General features: G+C 42.5%; 1 protein-coding gene across 2 annotated transcripts in view; it reads left to right on the top strand.

The window, feature by feature from the left end:
- LOC103737913 (zinc finger protein 585A-like) overlaps positions 1–23,236 on the top strand; it is a 32,076-nt gene extending 8,840 nt beyond the window's left edge. The window contains exons 2-5 of one of the 2 annotated variants that reach the window (XM_029565722.1): positions 11,145–11,310; positions 14,025–14,117; positions 20,329–20,438; positions 20,840–23,236. In XM_029565722.1, coding sequence (XP_029421582.1) covers positions 11,169–11,310; positions 14,025–14,117; positions 20,329–20,438; positions 20,840–23,179 — 2,685 coding nt within the window. In that variant the 5' untranslated portion in view covers positions 11,145–11,168 and the 3' untranslated portion in view covers positions 23,180–23,236. The remainder of the gene's footprint in view (positions 1–11,144; positions 11,311–14,024; positions 14,118–20,328; positions 20,439–20,839) is intronic. The other variant, XM_008837737.3, reaches the window with a different exon arrangement.
- Positions 23,237–23,477: the final 241 nt, after the last annotated feature.

Here is a 23,477-nt window from a genome sequence, read left to right on the forward strand (position 1 = left end):
AATTCTAGCATAGTTAGCTTTTGTTGTGAAGGTTGCCTGAATAGATTAGTTCTTATTAAATAAAATATTATGGTATCAATAACTGATGCTGATGCTGATATGGTCTTCAAGTGTGGCTTTACTCCTCCCCAACACATAAGACTCTAATCTTCCCTGCAACCCTTGTGACCTAGGGATTTACCTCATCAGCAGTCATCCTACTTGGTGCCATTCAGGGAACACTCTGATCCTGTTAAAGTTCCTCAGTGACCTTTTCAGATTTAAATTATCAGTCCACCTAAGTTGTATGTATAGGTAGTGTTGAGACATGTGAGAGTAACTCCTTGAGACCCCACACCTACACTCTTGGGTAAATAGTCTCTCCTTTTTATTAGCACCTTCTTCTTTAGTCTTGGTTTAACTCTGTTAACTGTCGAACGCCCCCCAAGCCCACCAGGCTTGGGTCTTTAACAAGAAGGACACTCAGGCAAAAGTCTGAAGTTATGCGAGGAATTTATTGAAAGGAAGGCAGGTACAGGTCGAAGAGAGATCTCCAGAAGGAACTCGACTATGGGGTCCCCCAGGTCCTTTTTGTCTGACCTGGAGTTGGGGTTACCTAGGTGATTTTTACTAACAGAAACAAAAAAGTTACTATGGATACAGCACGTAGCTGCATCTTCCAGAAGATCTAATTTATCATACAAGTACAGCCTGTCAGCTCTGACCGCTGAAGCAGCTCAGAAGCTCTTAAAGTGGCACTCTTCTAATTTCCAATGCTTATGTGAAGCATGGCTCCCGACAGTTAACTTCAGAATACATTCCAAATCTTTCTCATACTGTCTGGTCTTAAACTTCGTTTCCTATATTGAAATCAAGAATCCAGGCTTCCGCTAAGTGGGTGTCTTGGTGAAGCTGTGTCTCTGGCCCATGACTCACTGCTATGGACAGGAACAGTCTCTGAGGACCCCTCAAAAAAGATGGAGGAAGAGATCATGAGGACCCAGCAGCCAATGACAGGAGAAGAGGGGAGGGAAGGAAGGGAGACCCAGTCTCAGCTGTGCCCTGATGCTCTATCTGATTTCCCAGAATGTTCTGAGCTCAGGAAAGTCTTGGCTCCACAGCAGCCTCCCCTCCAGAGCAGGGAAGGGAGGACACAGAGCCAGGATAGCCACACCCCATTTGTCCTCTGGCTTCTTTCCTCAGCAGGCATGGAGGACTAAGGCCTTCCGTCTCTGGCCCTTCTTCCTTGGAATCCCACATCCAGCAGCAGGGCAGATCCAGGATTAATCCTAGACATTTCCCAGACTTGGTCTGGAAGTCTTGCTTGGTGTTAGCTCCTTTCTTTCACACAGGCACCTTTGTATCTGGTCCTGTCTTCTTTTCCTCTCCTGCTGCTTGTGCAATGACACCCTAGAAAGGGCCAAGTCTGATCTGCTCCAGTGTGGACTGAACTCCAGTTGGAAGTCCCAGGTCTGAGGAAGTCCTTTGTTTGCCTTCTGAACCTTGGTTTCCCCTTCCAGAGGGCAGGATAGAATGAACCAGACCAGTGTTCCTGTCTACCTTAATTCTTGTCTGGGTCTTTTATTGATTTGCTTCAAACTGAAGCTTGTGTGCAAATCCTATCAGCTCCTCATCATTTTGTTACGTACATGTGACATGTGACATGTGTCAACTGAGGAAATCAAGCATTTTTTTTTTTCTGGGTTAGGGTTCTGCTATATGTCCAAGAATTTCCTTTGAATTCATCATGTATCCAAGGCTGGCCTCAAACTTATTTTGATGTTCTTGTGTCAGCCTCCAGAATGGTAAGTTTACAACTGTTCAGCATATACAAAGGTAGTGATTTCTTGAGTTGACTCATTTTACACCCTAGCTTTCTGACAAGGCCTCCATCACTTTCCTAAGCACCCAGATGAGAACCGATGGGCCCATTCACCCTGGGTCCAGCTCCCACTAGGTGTTGGCTCAATCCCTTCTACACTTTGTGAGGAAAATTCCCTTTGGAAGCTGCAGCCCTGGGTCACACGAGGAAGACCTGGGAGAATATGGTTTTAAGTTGGGTTCTCTCCGGCTCCAGCATCCTCTTTCCAACCAGCTGGCCTGAGTGGGTCGCCAAGCTACAGCTCTAATTCTCAACCACTGTTGCCTGGGAAGGAGTGGTGTGAGAACTGAAACAGGGATGGTGAGATCATGGGAAGAGCAGAATCTATAGGGAACTGACCTCACAGGTCACTCTGTGCAGGTTGGCTGTGCTGCCCCTAGGAGCAGGGAGTTGATGGAGTGAAATTCCATTTGGAGCAGGAGTAACAAAGTTAGACTTTCATCACTGACAGAACAAACACTAGAGTTTCAGCCAGAACCAGTGGGTTCCACAGAGGTAAATAAAGGTGCAGAGCCCAGAAGGGAGGCATCCTGCCTTCATTTCTGTTTCTGTGATAAAATATTCTGACAAAAAGCAACTGAGGAGAGGATGGGGTTCACATCAGCTTACAATTCCAGGTCATAGTCTGTCATTGCAAGAAAGTAATAGACTTAGTATCTTAAGACAGCTGGTCATATCCTTAGCCAATAGCACAGAGAAACAAATGCACCCATGCTGGCCGCTTGCTTCTCCTATAATCGGCTGGCTTTCCTCTTATACAGTGCAGTGCCCAGCCTAGTTACTGGTTCTGCCCACCAGGCAACCTGATGTAGGTAATTGCTCATTGGGACTCTTCCCATGGGATTGTAGGTTGTAGGAAGGGGGACTTTCCCTGTGTGTTTTGTGTGGTCTGGAAAATGATCTGCAATAGCAGTACACGTTCTTGTTTTGTTTGTTTGTTGCTGTTTGGTTTTCTTTTGTGTGGGGACTCAGGTTTGCTTTGCTTAGCGGGGGGCCTGCTGGCTTCGGGCCAGAGGGCCTGATCAGCGACAGAGTCAAACTCTGGGACCTGTGTCTTCCCAACAGGATGATTTATTTTAGAATTCATATGGTTTTTATACATCCCAAGGAACTAGCAGTCACGTGGGATATGGCAGTCACATACAAAGATTTAGGGTACAAAGAAACAGGACATTTAGTCTGTTAGTTGGTGCCAGGATTCTTAAACTTTTACTCAAGGTTATCAGTGCCCATCCAGTAATTTATTGGCCACAATGTGTTCTGTCTTAGAGATAAAAGCATGGTAAACTTTTAGCTTTTAGCTCAGGAGTAAACCTTTGACCTGGCCTAATCTCTTAGCCAGGGATAGCTGAGTTATTTGTTTAGGACAAGGAGATGAGCTAAGGGTTTTTGATCAAGATGCTTTCCCACAGAGCAGGGAGCCTGCACTTTTATGACCAGGCCGCCTCCTCCTGCCAGCCCAACAGTGTTCTGCAAGGCAGGGATTATCAGAGCCACTGTTTTCAGTGCCCCTCCCTTTTAGCAGAGAATGCAGCCTAGACCTATAAGTTTTAGGCTCACCTCACCCTATGGCCTGGCATCCTGGTTTCCTACACTTTTGTTTTGTTACCAGGGTGGCCTTGATCTCACAGAGATTGCCTGCCTCTGCCTTCCGAGTGTTGGGATTAAAGGCTGTGACATCACACCTGGTAAACACTCTTGGTTTTGGATGAATGAATTTATTTGATATGTAGGAAGCCAGAGTTAAAGAATAATAGCCAAGTAGCAGATCAACAGACAGCAAAATGTGATCAAACCAGGGGATCAAAACATCCAGCAGAGAAAGACTGTGGAATCCCCCTTTGTGGCAGTTAGCTGGACTTCCCAACAGAGTCCTGGACAGAACAGCGTGTCCCCTTAGGTGAGTCTTCCAGATGAACATCAAATAACAGCAGAAAGGTAACATCATGAAGTCAGTGGCTCACAACATCCAGAAGAAGTGGACGGGGATGTTGAGGCAATCAGAAGGCGTTCTCAATTTCTCTCCATGGATGGGTTTCCCGTGGATAAGCTTCCAGCTTCTCTTTGCTATTATAAGCATTTTTATATCATGAGACGAACAATACTAACCTCTTCTGGAAATGGTTTACCTTCTAGCTGTTGCAAAGCACATGCATGATATATCTATCTTGGGTTATTTTGCTGTTCTCTTCTCTTCCTGTCACTGTTAGGGTGGTAAACCAGCCCTAGACAAAGGGCCTTGGGGGAACTGGGAGACTAACATGCTTCAGTCTGAGTTGTGTTGGGGAGTGTGATCCTGCTTACAGAGTCAGCTTTTTGATGAATTCAAACAGGACATGAAAATTATACATATCACACAAGTCTGGCAGCCTTATATCTGGGCTCATGCTTGGCCATCCACCCTGGGTGTGGTGTTCTTTGTTTCCCTCAGGGGTGAATTTAGAACAACATAAGGAGCCAGGTCTCTACTTCCAGGATTCTCCATAGTGGATACTGAGCTGGTGCCCAGGTTCTTGGCATGGAGCAGGATCAGCCCATGTGGGGTTCTGCAAAGACCTAATCTCCCCCTTCCCTTTCTTGCACTGGGTCTGCATACAGCTATGTCAAATCAACAGTGGAAAAGGAAGTCTTGCTTCCTTCATCATTTGACCACAATGCCCCTAGGAAAGAAGAAAAGCCTTTGTCATCACACAAGGAAGCATGGTTCCATATATGTATTGTGTAAAGTGAAAATCACTGGAGACATTTAAAAAAGCATGTCATTACCCAGGAGCTCATTTTCTGGGGTTGGGATGTGGAGGGGGATGGTGAGGATCGGGTAAAGCATAAACCATTTCTAGGGCAGTGAAACTGTTATACAGAATCCTGTGATGGTGGACACGGTGTACATGTAATTGTGAAAATCTAGAGAAGTACGCAGAGCAGGGAGTGAGCTCTCACATAGTGCCAACTTTAGTCTTTTATGTTTCTGGATGTTACAGTTCAGTGTTACGGTCCAGCCCTGCAGCGGAAGTCATAGCCACAAAGGCTGAGGCAGCTGGCCACTTTGCATGCTCAGAAAAGGGGAGAGAAAAGGATGCACACATACCTGCTACTTAGCCCCATTCCCGCCCCACTTAGAGGCCTAGGATCTGCTGCCCAGGGAATGGCCCCACCCCACCCACAAGTAATTTGGGTCTTCCTACGGTGTATCTTTTAATATGGTCAAGAAAATTGCGCCCAGGCATGCTCACAGATCCATCTCCAAAGTAATGCTAGATTCTGTCAGGTTGACAGTGCTAACCAGCATAGGGCATAATGATGTGTTTGGTCATTAACTTAAATATTAAAAAATAAATTATGTGCTTGGTGTATGTATATACACTACACACCTACAGGACCCTGCGGAGGTCAGAAGACAGTGTGGAATTTTCTATTGAGCTTCCTCTGTGGATGAGCTTCCAGTGCCTAAAGGTCTAGCTTTTCCTTTCCACCGTAGTTATTTTTACATCACAGGATGGATAGCCAGTAGTAACCTTTGTTGGAAATGGTTTACCTTCTAGCTCTTCTCCAAGATATGTTTTTTTTTGTTTTGGGTCTTTTTGCGACAGGATCTCCCTGTAGCCCCAGCTGTCCTGGAACTCACTATGTAGACCAGGCTGGCCTTGAACTCACAGAGATCCACCTGCCTCTGCCTCCGGAGTGCTGGGATTAAAGGCCTGCACCACCACGCCCGGCCAAGATATGCTTTTACCCTTGGGCTGTTTGGATCTCCTGAAACTGGAGTTACAGGGGGTTGTAAATCCCGATTTGTGTGCTGGGGTCCGATGCTGGCCCTTCTGCGAGAGAAGTAAGTGCTCTTAACAACTGAACCATCTCACCTGCCCCCTTTATTATAGCTCACTTTCCTCAAATGTAATATGTGGTCTTAACAGGTAGAAAGAAGGGCTCATTAAATTGTACTATGTGCTGGGTTTCTCTGTAAAATAAGACAACTTAAAAAAATATGGTATAATGAACAAGTAAAGAATCATAATAATGGTAGTTTTGACCATGAAAGAAACTATAATATCCCATTGAGAATTGTTTAATTTGCATAAAATATGCAAAATGTGGGGCATGGCACCCAGCTGTGGTCTCAGCACTGGGAAGGCAGAAGGAGGAAGTTTGCTGCTGATTTGCAGCCTCCTGCATTTGGGAGCTGTTGCCAAAAAGCAAAATTGAGTAAACGAATGTAATAAATAAATGAGTAAATAAAGCAGAGTGCCTCTCAGGATACCCAGAGTGGGATTACTTTAACACTTTTCTTTCAATTTGGATTTTATTTTCTATTATGTTTGTGCGTGTTTGTTACCATTAGTGTAGTCCATGTAGAGGCCTGAGGAGGATGTCAGTCATATGCCATGGGTGCAGTGTATCAAACTCAGGCCCTCTGCCCGAGCCGTACGTGCTTTCTACCCCTCAGCCATCTCTCTAACCTGATTTTATACTTTGAGGGAGTTGTTGATATCTTAACTGTGGAGCGATTCATACACCGATGAATTTTTGGCTAGATTTTTGTTTCACATAATTTTTTTTTTTCGGTCTTTTTGAGACAGGGTCTCCTTGTAGCCCCAGCTGGCCTGGAACTCACCTTGTAGACCAGGCTGGTTTCGAACTCACAGAAGTACGCCTGCCTCTGTCTCCCAAGTGTGCCACGATGCCTAACTTCACATAATATTTTCTTTTTATCAAAATACTAACACTACAAGAATGCTCACCCAGGGAAGGGAAGTGCACACAGTTCCCTGCACATGGAGGACACTTGTGGGACTAGAGTAATTAAGGAGCAAATGTGTATTAGAGGGTAGGTCAATCAAGGTACCCTGATTAGGCTACACGGGTATGAAATTCCACAATGCAGCAGCAAGCCTTTTCATATTCATTTAAAGAACCAAACAGGTAGTTCAACAAAGATAACATTTGAATGCAATGGTGTGGGAGTGTGACCTCACACTGAGTTCACCTGAAGAGTTTTAAAAATATCAACGGTCTGGTGCCAGAACCTGGATTTTAATTTCTTTGGTCCATTGTAACTAGAGCTTGGAGGATTTTAAAAGCAGCCCCAGAAGATTCTACTGTGGAGCCAGAGGTAGGAAGCAGGAGTTCCAGGGCTTGGAATTTATTAGCTGTGCATGACATCCACGTGTGTCATGTAGCTTTACCCATTGCAGTGTCTCAGCCACTGGTGGTTGAAAGCACCTTTGTCTAGGTATAATCAAAGAGTAAATTCAAGACCCACTCCCTCAGTTGGTGACACTGCTGCAAGAAAAAACGCATTCCCAATGGGTGCTCAAATGTTAATGCCGCTTGCTTTCATAAGGACATGATTAAAGAGCTGTACTCAGTTTTGTCTATGTTGGAAATAATAAACAGCATAAAAATACCAAACGGGATTGAAATAACGTGCATTCATGTGCGGTACACTGCATCGTTTCAAATTTATACTTGAGAAATAAAGAACACGTCATTACTGGTTTACATGATGGTCTTGCCATCTAGTTAACCTGGTTCTTTTTCTTCAAGTGAATATTAGAAGATATATCTTTAGGGCTGGTAAGATAGCTCAGGGCGTTTAGGACCTTGTCTTTGCAAACCTGGTGACCTGACTGTGATCCTCAGGATCCAGTTAAAGTAGGAAGTAGGGAAGTGACCCTATGAACTTTTGACTTGCACAGACATGCTGTGTCACCTGTGCCTACATGCAGAAGTGATGCATACAATGTAACAGTAAAAAACAAAAAGAAATGAATTTCTTGCAATACGAGTGACATGAAATCTTGGTGGACATTATGTGGGGAAGAAAGGAAACCAGCCAGAGAGGATGGGGAACTGGGAAGGCAGTGTAGGGGGGAATGAAAAGGGACAAAGTGTAATCACATGTGTATGAAAATGCCACAGTGAAATGTTTTACTGAGGCAGGACAGAGACACAGAAACTTAGTGGGGGCATGGATTGGCTCTTCACCCCAGAGTCTGGGTGCAGCCAGCTGAGAAGCAAGAACTCCAGTATGATCAATGTTTGCTATGAAGGTTGCCAACATACGGATAACATTCCCTTTAACTATAGATATTATTACTATTTTAAAATAGTAATAAACTAGACCTAAAACCTGAATATAAAGACCTTGGTAGGGGCTCAGTCCTTGCCCCAGACATTATTGAGAGTCTCAAGACCATTACCTTTGCTTATTGTTATTGTAAAGATTTCCTACCTTCTTATATCTCTACGATCTAGACTTTTCCCTTATCGTGTTATCCTGCTTCAAATTCCTCTAAGGAGCTACTTGGTTATCTCATTTAACTCACTTAGAATCTGTATTAGAAATGCCTTTTAATAAAACCCTCAACTCTACTACATATTGCCCAGTCCTAAAATTCTTACCTTTTTGGAGCCAGGAGTCCTGGCTTGGCCTGATGTGGGTGACAGAGCATGGCTGTGCCTCCTTTCTCTGACCCTCTCACCAAGCAAATTTTTAACTAAAAAAGTTTATAGTCAGAACTTGTGCATGCCTATAATTCCAGCACGTAGAAGGCAGGAGGATCAGAAGTTCAAGGCCAGCCTCAGGTACATAAGTAATTTGTAAACAGCTTGGGCTACTTAACAGATAGTTTTGATGTTAAATGGCGCCATTCGTTTTTGTACTTTCTCCTCCTCAGGGACGTGGTCTCAAAAAAAAAAAAAAAAAATGGGGCTGGAGAGATGGCACAGCTGTTAAGGCACTGACTGCTCTTGCAGAGGACCCAGGCTTCATTCCCAGCAGTGACATGGCAGCTCTGAACCTTCCTTAACTCCAATTCGAGGGGAATCCGACGCCTTCTTCTGACCTCTGCGGCACTGCATGACACGGATGCACTCACATACATGCGGCCGATACACTCATACACAAAAAATAAAAATAATAAATAAAAATGTATTTTAAAAATTGTGCATGTTACCCTCCCATTTTTATTTTTATTTTTGGTCTAGGAGAGTGTTTCCTATTCACAATTGTCCTCAAAACAGTGGACTTAGAAAACTATACAGCTATGCAGGGAACTTTAAAACATTGTAATATTTCTACGTTTTTGCTTTGCTTTTTTTTTTTTTTTCTGAGAAAGGGTATTACTGTGTAGCTCTGGTTTAAATTCCACCAGCCTCCACCTCCTGAGTCCTGAGATTAAAAGCCCTGGCTGGCTTGGAACTGGCTATGTAGACTAGGCTGGCCTAGAACTCTGGGAGATCTGCATGCCCCTGCCTTCCGAGTACTGACATTAAAGATGTTCACCAACATGCTTGCCTATATCTAAGTTTTTTGATGAGCCAGCAGGCTATTTCATACATTGTGTACTAATTCAGGTTTTGTTCTGGGTTTGGCACCTCATCAGTCTAGGGGTTATGGTTGGATTTGTTTTTCTAGCCAATTAAAGAATTAAAAGGCAAGAAAAATCTCAGACCAGCAGAGAGCAACAGTCAAACAAACTTTTATTGAAGAACAAAGAATGGCATCCATACAGGTGAAGAACTGCACACGCACACACATTTATACAGAAGGATGAAGCTTTCCACAAGGGGAAAGAGCACCTGGAAACTTCAGTCCATGGTCTCCTGGGGAGAATCTGCGTTTTAAGGTTTCAGTGGTTTCTCCTCCCCTAATTTTGGATTGGTCACCTAAAGGAAGTAGGTCTCGATGGTTTATGGGTCCTAATGATGAGGTGTCCAGGTCTACATGACTCTGAGCAGATCAGTTAAAGGGGCCTTGTTGGAATGAAACATGAGGCCATCCTGTCAGAGCCGGAGGAGCAGCAGGAAGTGTGCCATCTGCATTACTTCTTAGTTACTCTGTCGGGCCCCTCCCACCAAACCTCTACTCCCTACAAGTCTCATTTCTTCGTGTGTGTGTGTGTGTGTGTGTGTGTGTGTGTGTGTGTGTGTTCTACTGCATTTATTTATGGAAATTGTAAAGGAATCATGTGCCTAATAAGGGTTTTATTTACTTGAGTAAGGACAGACGTCCAGTGGCTATACCATTGAGGCAGATGAGTTCCCCTCCCCTGGCGACCATTAGCTGCCAGCAGGTCTGCAGGAAGGGGTGGGCCTTATAAGTCCCTCCCCCATCCATGATGTTGTATTGATGGGCCCAGTGTTGTTGAGGTCGTATGCAGGTAACCGTGCTTGTTGTGAGTTCTTGGGAGCTATGGTACCATTTACAGAAGAAATCATTTCTCTTTCCATCCTCCAGCACTTAACATCTTTTCACCCCTCTCTTCTGTGATGTTCCCTAAGCATTTGAGCTGATCATGTAGCTGTCTCACTTAGAGCTAAGCCCTTAACACTCACTTATTGTCAATACTTTGGCCATTTATGAGTCTATAGTAACTTTTTATAAAAAGTTTTTTTATTTATTATTTTTATGTGTATGTATGTATGTATTGCCTGCATGTAGGTTAGCGCACCCCTGTTATACAATGCCCAAGGAGCACAGAAGAGGCTGATGGATCCCCTGGAAGTGGAGTTATGGACAGTTGTTAGCTGCCATGTAGGTGCTGGGATTTGAACCCGGGTCTTCTGCAAGAACAGCCAGTGTTCTTAACTGCTGAACCATCTCTCCAGCCCCAAGTCTATATTAACTTCTGTGCACAGCACACAGATGTTTCTCTAATCAAGGCTGAGAGCAGTGTTTATCTATGAACATAAATATAATTTTACCTTTTTACCTCAAAGTATTTTGGTTCTTTTTAGCTTATCGATTCTCAACACCTGTCTCAAGGTAGCAGAAAGCTATTTGATTAATCTGGTTCAAATTTGTTCCACTCCAGGCTGTCACCCAGAGGCAGTCTCTGGGTGCTCTGTGAATAGACAGGCTTCTGTGTTTTTTCATTCTTCTGCGTTATTTCCTGGGACTTTACACCATGAAAATAGTGATATCCTTATTTTAAAACCCTTTGCTTTCCTGAGATCTGGGGGGAATTTGCATGTGTCCAGATCCCTTTATTTCTAGAGCTTTATTTCTAGAGCTTTAGCCCGTATTCCTCCAAGTCTGCTATTTTAGAGCTGAGATACTCAGTGCATGTGGTGGACCTGGGGATTTAGCGGGTTGACCCTGGGCAGATTTTCTTTGTGCTGCAGTTCCTTGGAAAACTCTTAATCATGTTTTCTTGAATTTTTATGTTAACACAGGAGGGATAATTATAATTTTCTTCTGGTAGAAAATAAGGAGCACCCTGTAAAAGACACTGATTAAACACATTTACACAATAGAGTGCACTCCCGTTTTCTTCCCCAGTGCTGAGGACCTGTGTTGAAGAGAATGGTGTCATTACAGGACTCTGTATCATTTGAGGATGTAGCTGTGGACTTCACCTGGGATGAGTGGCAGGATCTGGACATTGAGCAGAGGACCCTCTACAGGGATGTGATGCTGGAGAACTACAGCAGCCTGCTCTTCTTGGGTGAGTCTACGTCTCCTGTAACTCTAGGATCAATTACATTCTTCTTGGTTCATGTGTAAAAGAATTGCTCCTAATTTGTGACACTAAATCTGTATTACACATATTCATGGACACATGATAATAACACACATTTATGGCCAGCACTGTGGTTTTAGAGTGTACTATGTGTAACGGTCAGATGAAAATAACTAGCAAGTCTGTCAGTTCAGGAAGTACTTTTTAAAAAATATTTTATTTATTATTTTCATGTTATATGTTTGAGTGTTATGCCTGCATGTAGGTAAGTGCACCCATGTTGTGCAGTGCCTGCAGAGGACAGAAGAGGCTATATGATCCCTTGGAACTGGAATTATGGACAGCTGTTAGCTGCCATATGGGTGCTGGGCTTCGAACACCAGTCTTCTGCAAGAACAGCCAGTGTTCTTAACCGCTGAGCCATCTCTCCAGCCCCCAGGCTGTACTTTTTGTATTGGGAGCATTTGAAATCCGGTAGCCATTTTGAAATACTCAGTTACTTGCTGGCAACACGGAATCTCAATATTCTGTGGACCATACGAAGTTACTCCTCACTTCTCTATGCGTCCCACTAAATACTATCCATTCTGTTTCCATCCCTCTTTCTCCTGTGCGTTTTTCACACTCTACTAACCACCGTTTGCTTTTTTTCTACTTGTACGAGATCAACCATTGCTTGTAAGTAAGATAAGACCCTATAGAATCTTCATTTTTATGAGCGGCGTGTTTCACGTATTAATTGCTTTTCTATTTCTGCAGCAGAATACCCTGAGAAAAAGGGCCTTAGAGGAGAAAGGGTTTATTTTGGTTTACAGCTCAGAGGCGAGTGTGTATCATGCTGGGGAAGGCATGACACCAGGAGCTGGAGCCTGGCCTAGTAGGAAGCAGAGGAGCACATTTTATCACACCAAGTAGAGCAAAGAGGTAGTGAGGTCAGACTGAATTGGGCAAAGCTCACCAGCAGTGATGAATTTCCTCCCCAAATCTCCACCTCCTAAAGCTTCAATAACCTTCCCAAATAGTGCCACCAGCCGGGGACCAGGCATTCATTCACATACATGTGTTTCTTGGGGGCATTTCTCATTCAAACCATACCACGCTTCTGTTTTTTACCTTCCTGGGAAATCATAGACAAAGCATATACTGACAAGTATACAGAGAGCAGACAGCCCAAAGAAAGAGTCCTTCAATTCCAGGGTGGTAAATAAGTGAGACTACTATGGTACTTCGAGAGCAAAGATAGCTCTGCCACCAAAACATTCCAACCATGTGCAACCCCCTCTGCAGTCCCCGACCCCTGAAGGCAGATGCAGTTTGGAAAATCCACCTCTTTGCTGGTCAAAGTTTCCTCAATCAGTTTGTTGTTTCTATAAGATTGGATAGAGGGCCTGATGAATCTTGTTAATTTAGCTTTTCTGGACCTGTGAAGTTTACTTGCTGTGTTTTATTGATCTCCCCGTCCTTCCTGGTGGGAATGATTCAATTCAGCGGAAATTGCTATAGAATGGGGCTACTACATCTGTAGTTGGATTGCTGTGTCCATGAATAGCTTTGAAATCATTGTCATGAGTGTGTGGATGCTCACAGCTGAGAACATGGCTGTTCCTCTAGTTGCTGTTCTTTTCCATGTTGCATCAGGCTTTCCTCTTGAAGTATTTAGAAATATCTTCTAGGGTTTTGCCAGTTTGACTGGAAAGTGACCCAGAACCTTTTGTTGAGGAAATCTTTCAGGGCTCTGTTGAGCATCCTGGATCTGTGTGTGTGTGTGTGTGTGTGTGTGTGTTTCCCTGTACTGTACAATTCATTCCCTGAATAGGTAATTTAGCATCCTTTCTCTTTTGATTTGGAATTCCTATAAAGCAAATGTTTGTTTTTTAAACTGTGGAACCTGTATATTAAAAGATCCATCCTTCCTTGATCTACTTGGATTCATTTAAAATAACCTGTTCTCTGTCCAGAGGTGGTGGTACATGCCTTTAATCTCAGCACTTAGGAGGCTGGATCAGGTAGAGCTCTGTGAGTTCAATACTACCCTGGTCTACATAATGAGTTTCAAGCCAGCTGGGGCTACAGGAAGACCCTGTCTCAAAAATTCAAAAAATTAGCTGAGCATGGTGGCATACGCCTTTAATCCCAGCACTTGGGAGGCAGAGGCAGATGGATCTTTGTGAGTCCAAGGCCAGCCTGGCGCTACAGGGAGTCCTGTTTCAAAAAAAAAAACCCAAAAACAAAAACAAAATTCATTAAATAAATGAATTAAATTAAATAACCTGTGCTCAAAATGTTTTTGGTTTTTTTCCTCTTCTAACCTATGGATTGAGCCACCATGTGTCTTAATTCTATTTTTCCCCCTTTTCTTTGCCCTAATTGAGGTCTTCCACTGGAAAATTTTGTCTGTTTCTTTTATTTAAATCATCATTCACTCTCTCTTATTCAATTTGTTCTTAATAGCATGTATTTGTAATTTTATTTTTTTCATTTTAGATTTTCCTAAAATTCTTACTTTGGGTATGTGTCGTGCAGTTTATGCGACTTGAAGTTAGTGTTCTGGTGAGTGATGAATCTGAGTGTACGTCCTCTCCACAGAAAGTTCCTAATTCGGTGATCAAAGCGCGACTCCTGAATCGGGGCAGTTGTCTTTTACCAGTGGATGTGACTTTGGACTCCGGCTTAGTTTGTGTATTATTTCTCACTTACAGGGCACTGCATGACCAAACCTGAGTTGATCTTCAAGCTGGAGCATGGTTTTGGGCCATGGGGTGCGGCAGAAGCATCTGTCCAGAGCCTCCCAGGTCAGTGAATCCATCCTGAGTTAGGAAGGTCAGCAAGAATGCAGCTTAGCAGATATTGTACATGTTGAGCTCCTCCCCAGCCCAGTCCAGATGACAGCTGATGTGGTGGATCAGACACCTGATTTTTTTTAATTAAATTTTTTTTTTTATTGTATGTGTATGAGTGTATTGCCTGCATGTATGTGAGTGCACCTGTGTCGTGCAGTGCCATGGTCAGAAGAGGGCTTTGGATTCCCCTGGAACTGGAGTCAAGGATGGTTTGTAGCCATCATGTGGGTGCTGGGAATCGAACCCCGGTCCTCTGCAAGAGCAGTCGGTACTCTTAACCACTGAGCAATCTCTCCAACCCCCAGACACCTGATTTTTGCAGAGAGGTTTAGCCAGATCACTCATCTTGAGTTTTTGTGCTGAATTATATTTTTTTACTTTTCCTAAAACTTCAGTCTTTGTGCAACTGTTGTCTTTTCATTGTAATACTAACAATATTTACAGAAATACATGTTCCCTTAATGTGCTTCCATTCTGTGAAAGAAAAATAAGCAAAGATGTCACCATGGTGAGATAAGTGTCACATGAATGTTAACTAGTGGGGCTAGAGAGGTGGCTCAGCAGTAAGAGCACTGACTGCTTTTGTAGGAAACCCAGGTTTGGTTTCCAGCACCCACGTGGCAGCTAACAACTGTTGATAACTCCAATTCCACAGGATCCGGCACCCTTTTGTGGCCTCCATGGGCATTGCACAACATAGGTTCACGTACATACAAGCAGGCAAAACACTTGTACAAATATAAAAATGATTACTAGAAAGAAGAAAATATATGCAATTTTACTTTAGGAAAGACTTAAATCTAAGTCACTATTAGGGAAGCATTCATTTAGTTTAACTTTGAGATGACTTTTCCAAGTTTGGCATATAATACCTGGATAGATCTGATTCATGAATGATAGTGACTGTGGCTAGAATGTAGATACAGATTTGAAATCTGTTTCCTAGTCAGTGTTTAATACTGTTCTTGTTACATCCACCTGTGGAATTTGTTTTTTAAAAATGAGAAAAGAGCGTCATAATTTCCAGAGAAGAAGATTATAGATGAGAAGTGTTCTCTGTATTACTCCGGACTTCAAACCTCATGACCCAGGTGGGAGTAGAAGCCAAAGCCACTGTGTTGGTGGAAACACATAGAATCCCAATGGCTTGCTGCTGAGAACTGCCAACAAACTGCCATTTGTGGCCACAGGAAAAAAAAACGGTATCTTTTGAGGGTGGAAAGATATAGGGCCTCGTGTTGCTCAGGCTGGCCTCAGCTCCACTAAGTAGTCCAAGAAAACCTGTCCCCTCTCTCAAGTTGTTGAATTTCAGGCAGCACCACCATACCAGATTTTATATGATACCGAGGTTCAAACCCAGGTCTTTGTAAGTACCTAGCAGTCACTCTGTCAACAGAGCTACATCCTAAACCTAACCTCTGGTTCCTTCCAGTGTTTGGTCATGTAGAGTGAGTTTTGTCTGGTACACTAGCTTTGGAGAACAAACTGCATTTATCCACATATCATGCAATGCAGTTTCCACATATCCTCTACTCCCTGGACCTGAAAACAGGGAATAGTGAAAAACCCCAGAGGCTGTGGACACACTGATAGTGTTTCTATGTGGGAATGCCACTATGCAGCCATGGAAACTGACAGGGTCAGATGCAGAAACACCGAGAAAATTAAGAAGCAGGAAGCTTGAAATATGAAGGGTTTGGTTGTACTTTCTGTGAGGAGGAATGGGCCCTAGCACTTGTGGATCAGTGCAGAAGATGGGAAGATTGAGTACTGAGTGAGCAGATTGCTTGGCCTCCAGATCTTCGTTCCTTCTCCATGTGGTTAGTTACACAATGGACTGATAGCTCCCAGTTCCCATCCAACAGGTTTCTGGATTTTCACAGCCTGCTGGGACCTGACCTTGGGTCTTCTGCAAGAGCAGTCAGTGCTATTAGCCCTGAGCTATCTCTCCAGGCCCTCTTTCCTTTTGAAAGTGTAGTGCTAAGAATCAGATCCAGGCCCTTGCATGTTCTGTCCAAGCACATCCATGAGCTGTGTCTTCAATGCTGTGCTAGTTAGCTTTCTATTGCTGTGATAAAACATTCTGACCAAAGCAATGTGGGAAGGCAAGGTTTTATTTAGGTTTACAATATAGTCCTTCATTGAGGGAAGCCAGGGCACAAGCTCAAGAAGGAACTTGGATGCAGGAACTGACTGCAGAGGAATGCTGCTTACTGGCTTGCTTCCCTGGCCTGTGCTCAGCCTGCTTTTTTATACAGTCCAGGAGCCACTGCCCAATCATCTCCCACAGTGGGCTGGTCCCTCTCATATTGTTCAACAATCAAGAAAATGCTTTGCAGATGTGCCATTGGCCAGTCTGATAGAGGAAATTCCCCTGTTGAGTTTCCCTCTTCCCTGGTGTGTGAATTTGATAACTCAGGCTATCCAACACAAACAAATTCAGTAACTTCTTTTTTTTTTTTGAGAGAGAGGTATCATATAGCCTTGGATAGATTCAAACTCACTGTGTAGCTGACGATGATTTTGACTTTTTCATGTTGCTGGCTCCACTTCCCCAGTGCTGGGATGAGCAGCCTGTACCATTATCCCTGATTATATGCAGTGCCTCGGATTGAAATCAGGGATATCTGAGTGACAGGCAGGTATTTCACCAACTGAGCTTCATTCTCAGCCTCAAATATCTTCTCTGTGTATTAATAATAGACATTGTTAGAAGGAAATCAATGTCTTTTCCAATAGCTTTAAAAAGAAAGAAAAAACATAAAGTACACAGCAACATTCCTAATTAGGTGAAAGGACTCTCCAGTTAAAACTATATAACACTAATAAAATTGTGGAAGGCAGTAGACTAGTATATGACTGCTCGTGTTCATCATCAATGCAATTAATATAGGCATGCAATCCCCAGAAAATTCCAACAGACTATTGAGAAACAGGAAAACAAAATTATAAAGGTCATATAGAGAAGACGACACCAACCGCCTCAGGAATCCTGTGTAAAAGCTAATTCTAGAGATCTCTGCATACTGCTGCAGAATGTTATTAGCAAAAATATCAAGGCATTGGCAGAAAACTTCAATGGAGACCCATGGAATGTTCTTCTTTGCTTTCTGTTGCTGTGATAAAAGAGTGACCAAAACGAACTTGAAAAAGAAATTGTGTATTTCATCTTTTAACTCCCAGGTAAGAAATCATCAGTAAGGGAAGGAATGGAACTAAAGGCAAGAAGCTGGAAGTAAAGCTGACGTCACAAAGGAAAGCTGCTTACAGGCTTGCTTCCCTTGTCTTGCTCAGCTACATTTCTTAAACAGCCCAGACCCTCGTGCCTTGGATGGCAACATCCACCATCATTTGGGCTCTCCAGCATCAGTTAACGATCTAGAGAAAGCTTCACAGACATGGCTACCTGACAGTGTGATGCAGGAAATTCCTCAATTGAGGTTCCTTCTTCCCATGTGTCTCTAGTTTGTGTCAAGTTGACAAAAGTAACCAGCACAGAGTGGTATACACAATGACACAAAAGTACAGTCACACAACCACAGTGATCTCTTTCTCGAGTATTACCGAAGATCCATGTTTGAAAAAGGTATTTGAAAAGGCTAGTCCCATGAAAGTGCATCTCCACACGTAGAAGACTGAAACTGGACAATTATTTTTCACCCTGTGCAAAAACAAATGGAAGGGGGACCTTAATCTAAGGCTGAAATGTTGAAAGTGCTGGAGCAATACATGGGAAAACAAGTGAAGATCAATCCATCCGTGGGTGAACTCACAGAGCTCTGCCTGCCACCGCCTCCCAAGTGCTGGGACTAAAGGTGTGCAGCACCACTCCCGGCACTCTAAATAATTTTATGGACTGATAAACCTAGCAGGGTGTATTGGTGCATGCTTGTAATCTCAATTGTGAGAGGAGTTCAAGGTCTTCCTTTACTATATAAGTAGTTTAAGGTCCCAATAAGACCATGACTGAAATAAAAGTAACTATAAATATCTATTTCAAAATTGCATCTAAATGTGAAATTTTTATGTAGTGATGAAGCAATAATCAGTATGAAAAAGCATCTGATAGTCTGAAAAAGTCTTTGCCAACTTCTCCTTCAGTTTGAGACTAACATTCAGAAAATATGCATAAGGAAAGTTACACACTATTGGTGATAATGTGGAGCTGTCTAGCCACTATGGATTTTGTTTTTCAGAAATGGAAAAAATTCATGGATTGATAAGTGGCTCAGCAGTCAAGAGCAATGGCTGCTTTTTCAGAGTACCTGGGTTTGATTTCCAGCACCCACATGGTGGTTAACAACTTCCTGTCCAAGAGGATCCAATGCTCTCTTCTGACCTCTGCAGGCATTACATGACATGGGTGTACCTACCTACATGCAAGCAATACCCTCATATACATAAAATAAAAATGATAAATAAAATATTTAAAATGTATTTTTTAAAAAGAAAAATGGAAAAAAATGAACTGCATGATACAGTTATTGTGCTCCTGTCCATATCTGTGGTAGACTTCATGTAAGGATTCAATGCCTGCAGCACCAGGTTTGCTGAAGCATCACTCACAATAGTCAAGACACTGTATCATGCTTCACACCTGTCATTGGATTCATCAATAAAAATGCAAAGTTAGGGGGCTGGAGAGATAGCTCAGCGGTTAAGAGCACTGAATGCTCTTGCAGAGGACCCGGGTTCAATTCCCAGCACCCACATGATGGCTATGAACCGTCCTTAACTCCAGTTCCAGGGGAATCTGAAACCCTCTTCTGACCTCCACAGCACAGCATGTCATGGGTGCACTCACATACATGCCGGCAATATACTCTTACACATAAAATAATAAGTAAAATATTTTTTAAATGCAGTGTTATTTTAAAATAGTCTAGTATTCAGCCAGGTATGGTTGTACTCATTTTTAACTCCAGTACTTTGGAGATAGAGGTAATTGGATCTCTGAGAATTTGAGACCAGCCTGGACTAGCTAGTTCCAGGCCACCTGGAGGCTATATAGTGAGAACCTGTCTCAACCCCCGTCCCCCAAGGACCCCAATAATAATAATTTTAAAATATGTGTTATTCAGCCATAAAGAAGAATCAGATCATGGTGTTTACAGGATTATGAGTGTGACTGCACCTTATCATGGTTAGAGAAACATGTTGGAATTAAATGAAAACTAACACGTGTTGTCCTATATATTTATGAATATAGATTTAAAGTCTAAGTCATAAATGTAAAATTGGGAGAATTCGCTTAGAGTAGTGAATCATCTGGACAGGGAAGATGGAACAAATACATGTTGTTCAAATAAAATATAGTAAAATATCCTTTTGCATTTACGATTCTCAGCTCTGCAAAGGCAAATGCAATTGCATGTAGAATTTTTGGGGCCTAATTTTGATATAAATGTTTATTGCTATTTTAGAAAGCATATAGGTCCAAGAGGTGAATGGCATTTGGGGGAAACTCACCTGCTTTGGGAAGATGATTTTCTTTAGAAAAAGAACATGCAAGCTAGGTGTTATGGCACACACCTTTAATCCCAGCATTCTTGAGGCAGAGATAGGCAGATCTTTTTGAGATTGAGGCCAGCCAGGCCTGCATAGTGAGTTCTGGACCAGTTGGGGCTTCAGGGAGACCCTGTCTCAAAGCAAAACAACAACAAAATGAAAAAACTAAAACCATGTGTTATTTCATGGTGAAGTGAACAGTTTGAAACACAAATGTCTGGAAATTCTCCAGTGCTCCTGTTTACATGAAAGAGTACTGAGAATGCTGGCATGCTAAACGTGACTAATTGAAGAAAATCTGCCCATTTCACAGGCGAAAGTGGTGTGCTGTAGAGTTTTATTTTTTGTGTAGTTATTATAATAGAGAAATGGAATGGGGAGCAATATAATAAAAAATGCCTTGTGGAATACCACAGCTGAGATATAGGCCAATACTTCATCTTCACATCTTTGAACTAAAGCAAGGCAATGAGACATGTCTTAGCTCTGCAGTCTGTTAGAGGCACTTTCTACGTTTAGTCATGAAGGATTACAATGCACACACTTATCATGAATTCCGTAAGGATTAGTAGGCACACTTTTATGTTTGCATTGCATGAAAAAGATTTAATGATTCATGGATGACTCATAGAAAATGGTGTTTATGTCATTTTAGATGTTCTTGAAGTAACTGCCATGATGGAGGCCATCCAGGAAAATGACAAGGGACGTTTGTGGAGCATTGGAACCACCAATAGCAAGAAATCCAATGAGAAGATTGTTGAAGTAAGCGAAGCAGTTCATGTGAGCTCTTAACATATTTCAAATCTGGAAAACAGAGAGTGGAAACTTTGGAAATATTTCCTCAGCAACTTAACTGAGGAATAGGGAGATGGGTTAGTTGGCAAAGTTCTTTGCATGGAGGCATAGAGGTTTGAATTTGGGTTTTCAGCATGCCTGTATAACACTAGCTGTTTTAGCATGCTTCTATATCTAAGATTTGGAAGATGGAGCGATCAGGATCCTCAATGAGTTGTCTATTCAGATTGGTAAGTTTCAGGGGTTCAGTGAGATATGGAGAGTGATTTATGGAAGCATTCACAAACAATATTAGAAAGAACAATACTATGAAATGTTAGGAAGAGCTTCATAGCTGTAAGAAGTATAACCAATTATTCTATCTCCAGGCCGACCTAAAAATGCAACAGAAAGTCCAGCAGAAAAAATCCTATGAAGGTAAAGGATGTGTGAAGGTGTTTTACCAGAAGTTATATCACAGCAGGAATAACAAAGATTTCGATCATAAATCAGCTTTCAGTCAATGTCAAAGACTTCATAGAGTGGAGAGACCTTATGAGCATAAAGAATTCAAGAATACTTTGTCCTTCAAATCACAACTCACTGCACATCAGGCATCTCATACAGGTGAGAAGCCATATGAATGTACAGAATGTGAGAATGTTCTCTACTACAAGTCACAATTCACCCAACATCAGACTACTGATGCTCACCAGAAGCCCCATGAATGTATGGAATGTGGGAAATCTTTTTACAGTCAATCAGATCTTGGTGACCATCAGGGCACACAAACAGGAGAGAGGCCATATCAATGTCCAGAATGCAAAGAAGCTCTCTCATACAAGTCAAACCTCATTCAGCATCAGATAACTCATAAAGCTGAAACACCTCTTGAATATAAACAGTGCAACATAGTCTTTGATAAGTCTCAGTTCACTGTGAGTCAGAGAACTCATACAGCAGAGAAGCAGTATCAATGTATGGAATGTGGGAAAGCATTCAACCGCAAGTCAACCCTTACTGTGCATCAGAGAACTCACACAGGGGAGAAGCCCTATCAGTGTTCAGAATGTGGGAAAGCTTTCAACTGTAAGTCTAACCTTACTCTACATCAGAGAACTCATACAGGAGAGAAGCCCTATCAATGTACAGACTGTGGGAAAGCCTTCTGCAGGAATTCTGACCTTACTGTGCATCAAAGAACTCATACAGGTGAGAAGCCCTATGAATGTAAGCGGTGTGGAAAAGCTTTCTGTAAAATCTATTCTCTAATGGTACATCAAAGAACTCATACAGGGGAAAAGCCTTATGAATGTAAACAGTGTGGAAAAGCCTTCTTTCAAATGTCTTCCCTCAGGGTGCATGAAAGAACTCATACAGATGAGAAGCCTTACGAATGTAAACAGTGCGGGAAAGCCTTCTACTTCAAGTTTAAGCTCACTGTACATCAGCGAACTCATACATTGGAGAAGCCTTATCAATGTGTAGAATGTGGAAAAGCCTTCTGTCACAAGTCTGACCTCACTTTGCATCAAAGAACTCATACAGGTGAGAAAATCTATGATTGTAAACAGTGTGGAAGAGCCTTCTGCTATAAATCTGCTCTCAGGGTACATCACAGAACTCATACAGGAGAGAAGCCCTATGAATGTAAACAGTGTGGAAAAGCCTTCAGACAAATGTCTGCTCTCAGGGTCCATGAGAGAGCTCATACAGGGGAAAATCCCTTTAGATGTCCTATATGTGGGAATGGTTTTAACTTTGAGTCAGTCCTTACTCTGCATCAGAGAACTCATACAGGGGAGAAGCCCTATCAATGTTCAGAATGTGGGAAAGCTTTCAACTGCAAGTCAAGCCTTACTCTGCATCAGAGAACTCATACAGGGGAGAAACCCTTTCAATGTTCAGAATGTGGGAAAGCTTTCAACTGCAAGTCAAGCCTTACTCTGCATCAAAGAACTCATACAGGTGAGAAGCCCTATGAATGTAAACATTGTGACAAAGCCTTCTCCAGGAAGTCTCAGCTCACTGTGCATCAAAGAACTCATACAGGTGAGAAGCCCTATGAATGTAAACAGTGTGGAAAAGCCTTCTCCAGTAAGTTTCTATTAACTTTGCATCAAAGAACCCATACAGGGGAGAAGCCTTATCAATGTACCGAATGTGGGAAAGTCTTCTGCAGTAAGTGTGAACTCACTATGCATGAAAGAATTCATACAGGTGAGAAACCTTATGAATGTCAGCAGTGTGGAAAGTCCTTCCGCCAAAGATCTGCTCTCAAGGGGCATCAAAGAACGCATACAGGGGAGAAGCCCTATGAATGTAAACAATGTGGAAAAGCCTTCTACCAAATGTCTGCTCTCAGGGTACATCACAGAACTCATACAGGGGAGAAGCCCTATGAATGTAAACAATGTGGAAAAGCCTTCTGCCAAGTATCTACACTCAAGGTACATGAAAGAACTCATACAGGTGAGAAGCCCTACGAATGTAAACAGTGTGGAAAAGCCTACTATAGCAAGTCACAACTCACCCAACATGAGCGAAATCATATAAGTGAGAAACTCTATGAATGTACAGAATGTAAGAAAGCTTTCCACTTCAAGTCACATCTCTCTGCACATCAGAGAACACATACAGGAGAGAAGCCCTATAAGTGTTCAGAGTGTAATAAATTTTTCTCCTGCAAATCAAACCTTGTTCAACATCAGAAAACTCATTTGAGTTAGAAACACTATGAATGTACAGAATGTAGGAAAACTTTCCACTTCATTTCATATATATATATTTATTTATTTGAGACAGGGTCTCTCTGTAGCCCCAGCTGGCCTCGAACTCACTTTGTAGACCAGACTGGCCTTGAACTCACAAAGATCCGTCTGCCTCTGCCTCCCAAGTGCTGGGATTAAAGGCGTGCGCCACCATACCCGGCTTCATTTCCTATCTAATTCTTCAGAAAACTCACAGTTGAGGAGCTTTATCAATGTATACAATGAAAGCTTTTTCTCTATGAAAACTAATAAAAGT

Source organism: Nannospalax galili, unplaced genomic scaffold, assembly GCF_000622305.1.
Source record: "Nannospalax galili isolate Female #2095 unplaced genomic scaffold, S.galili_v1.0 scaffold2819, whole genome shotgun sequence".
Classification (NCBI taxonomy): domain Eukaryota; kingdom Metazoa; phylum Chordata; class Mammalia; order Rodentia; family Spalacidae; genus Nannospalax; species Nannospalax galili.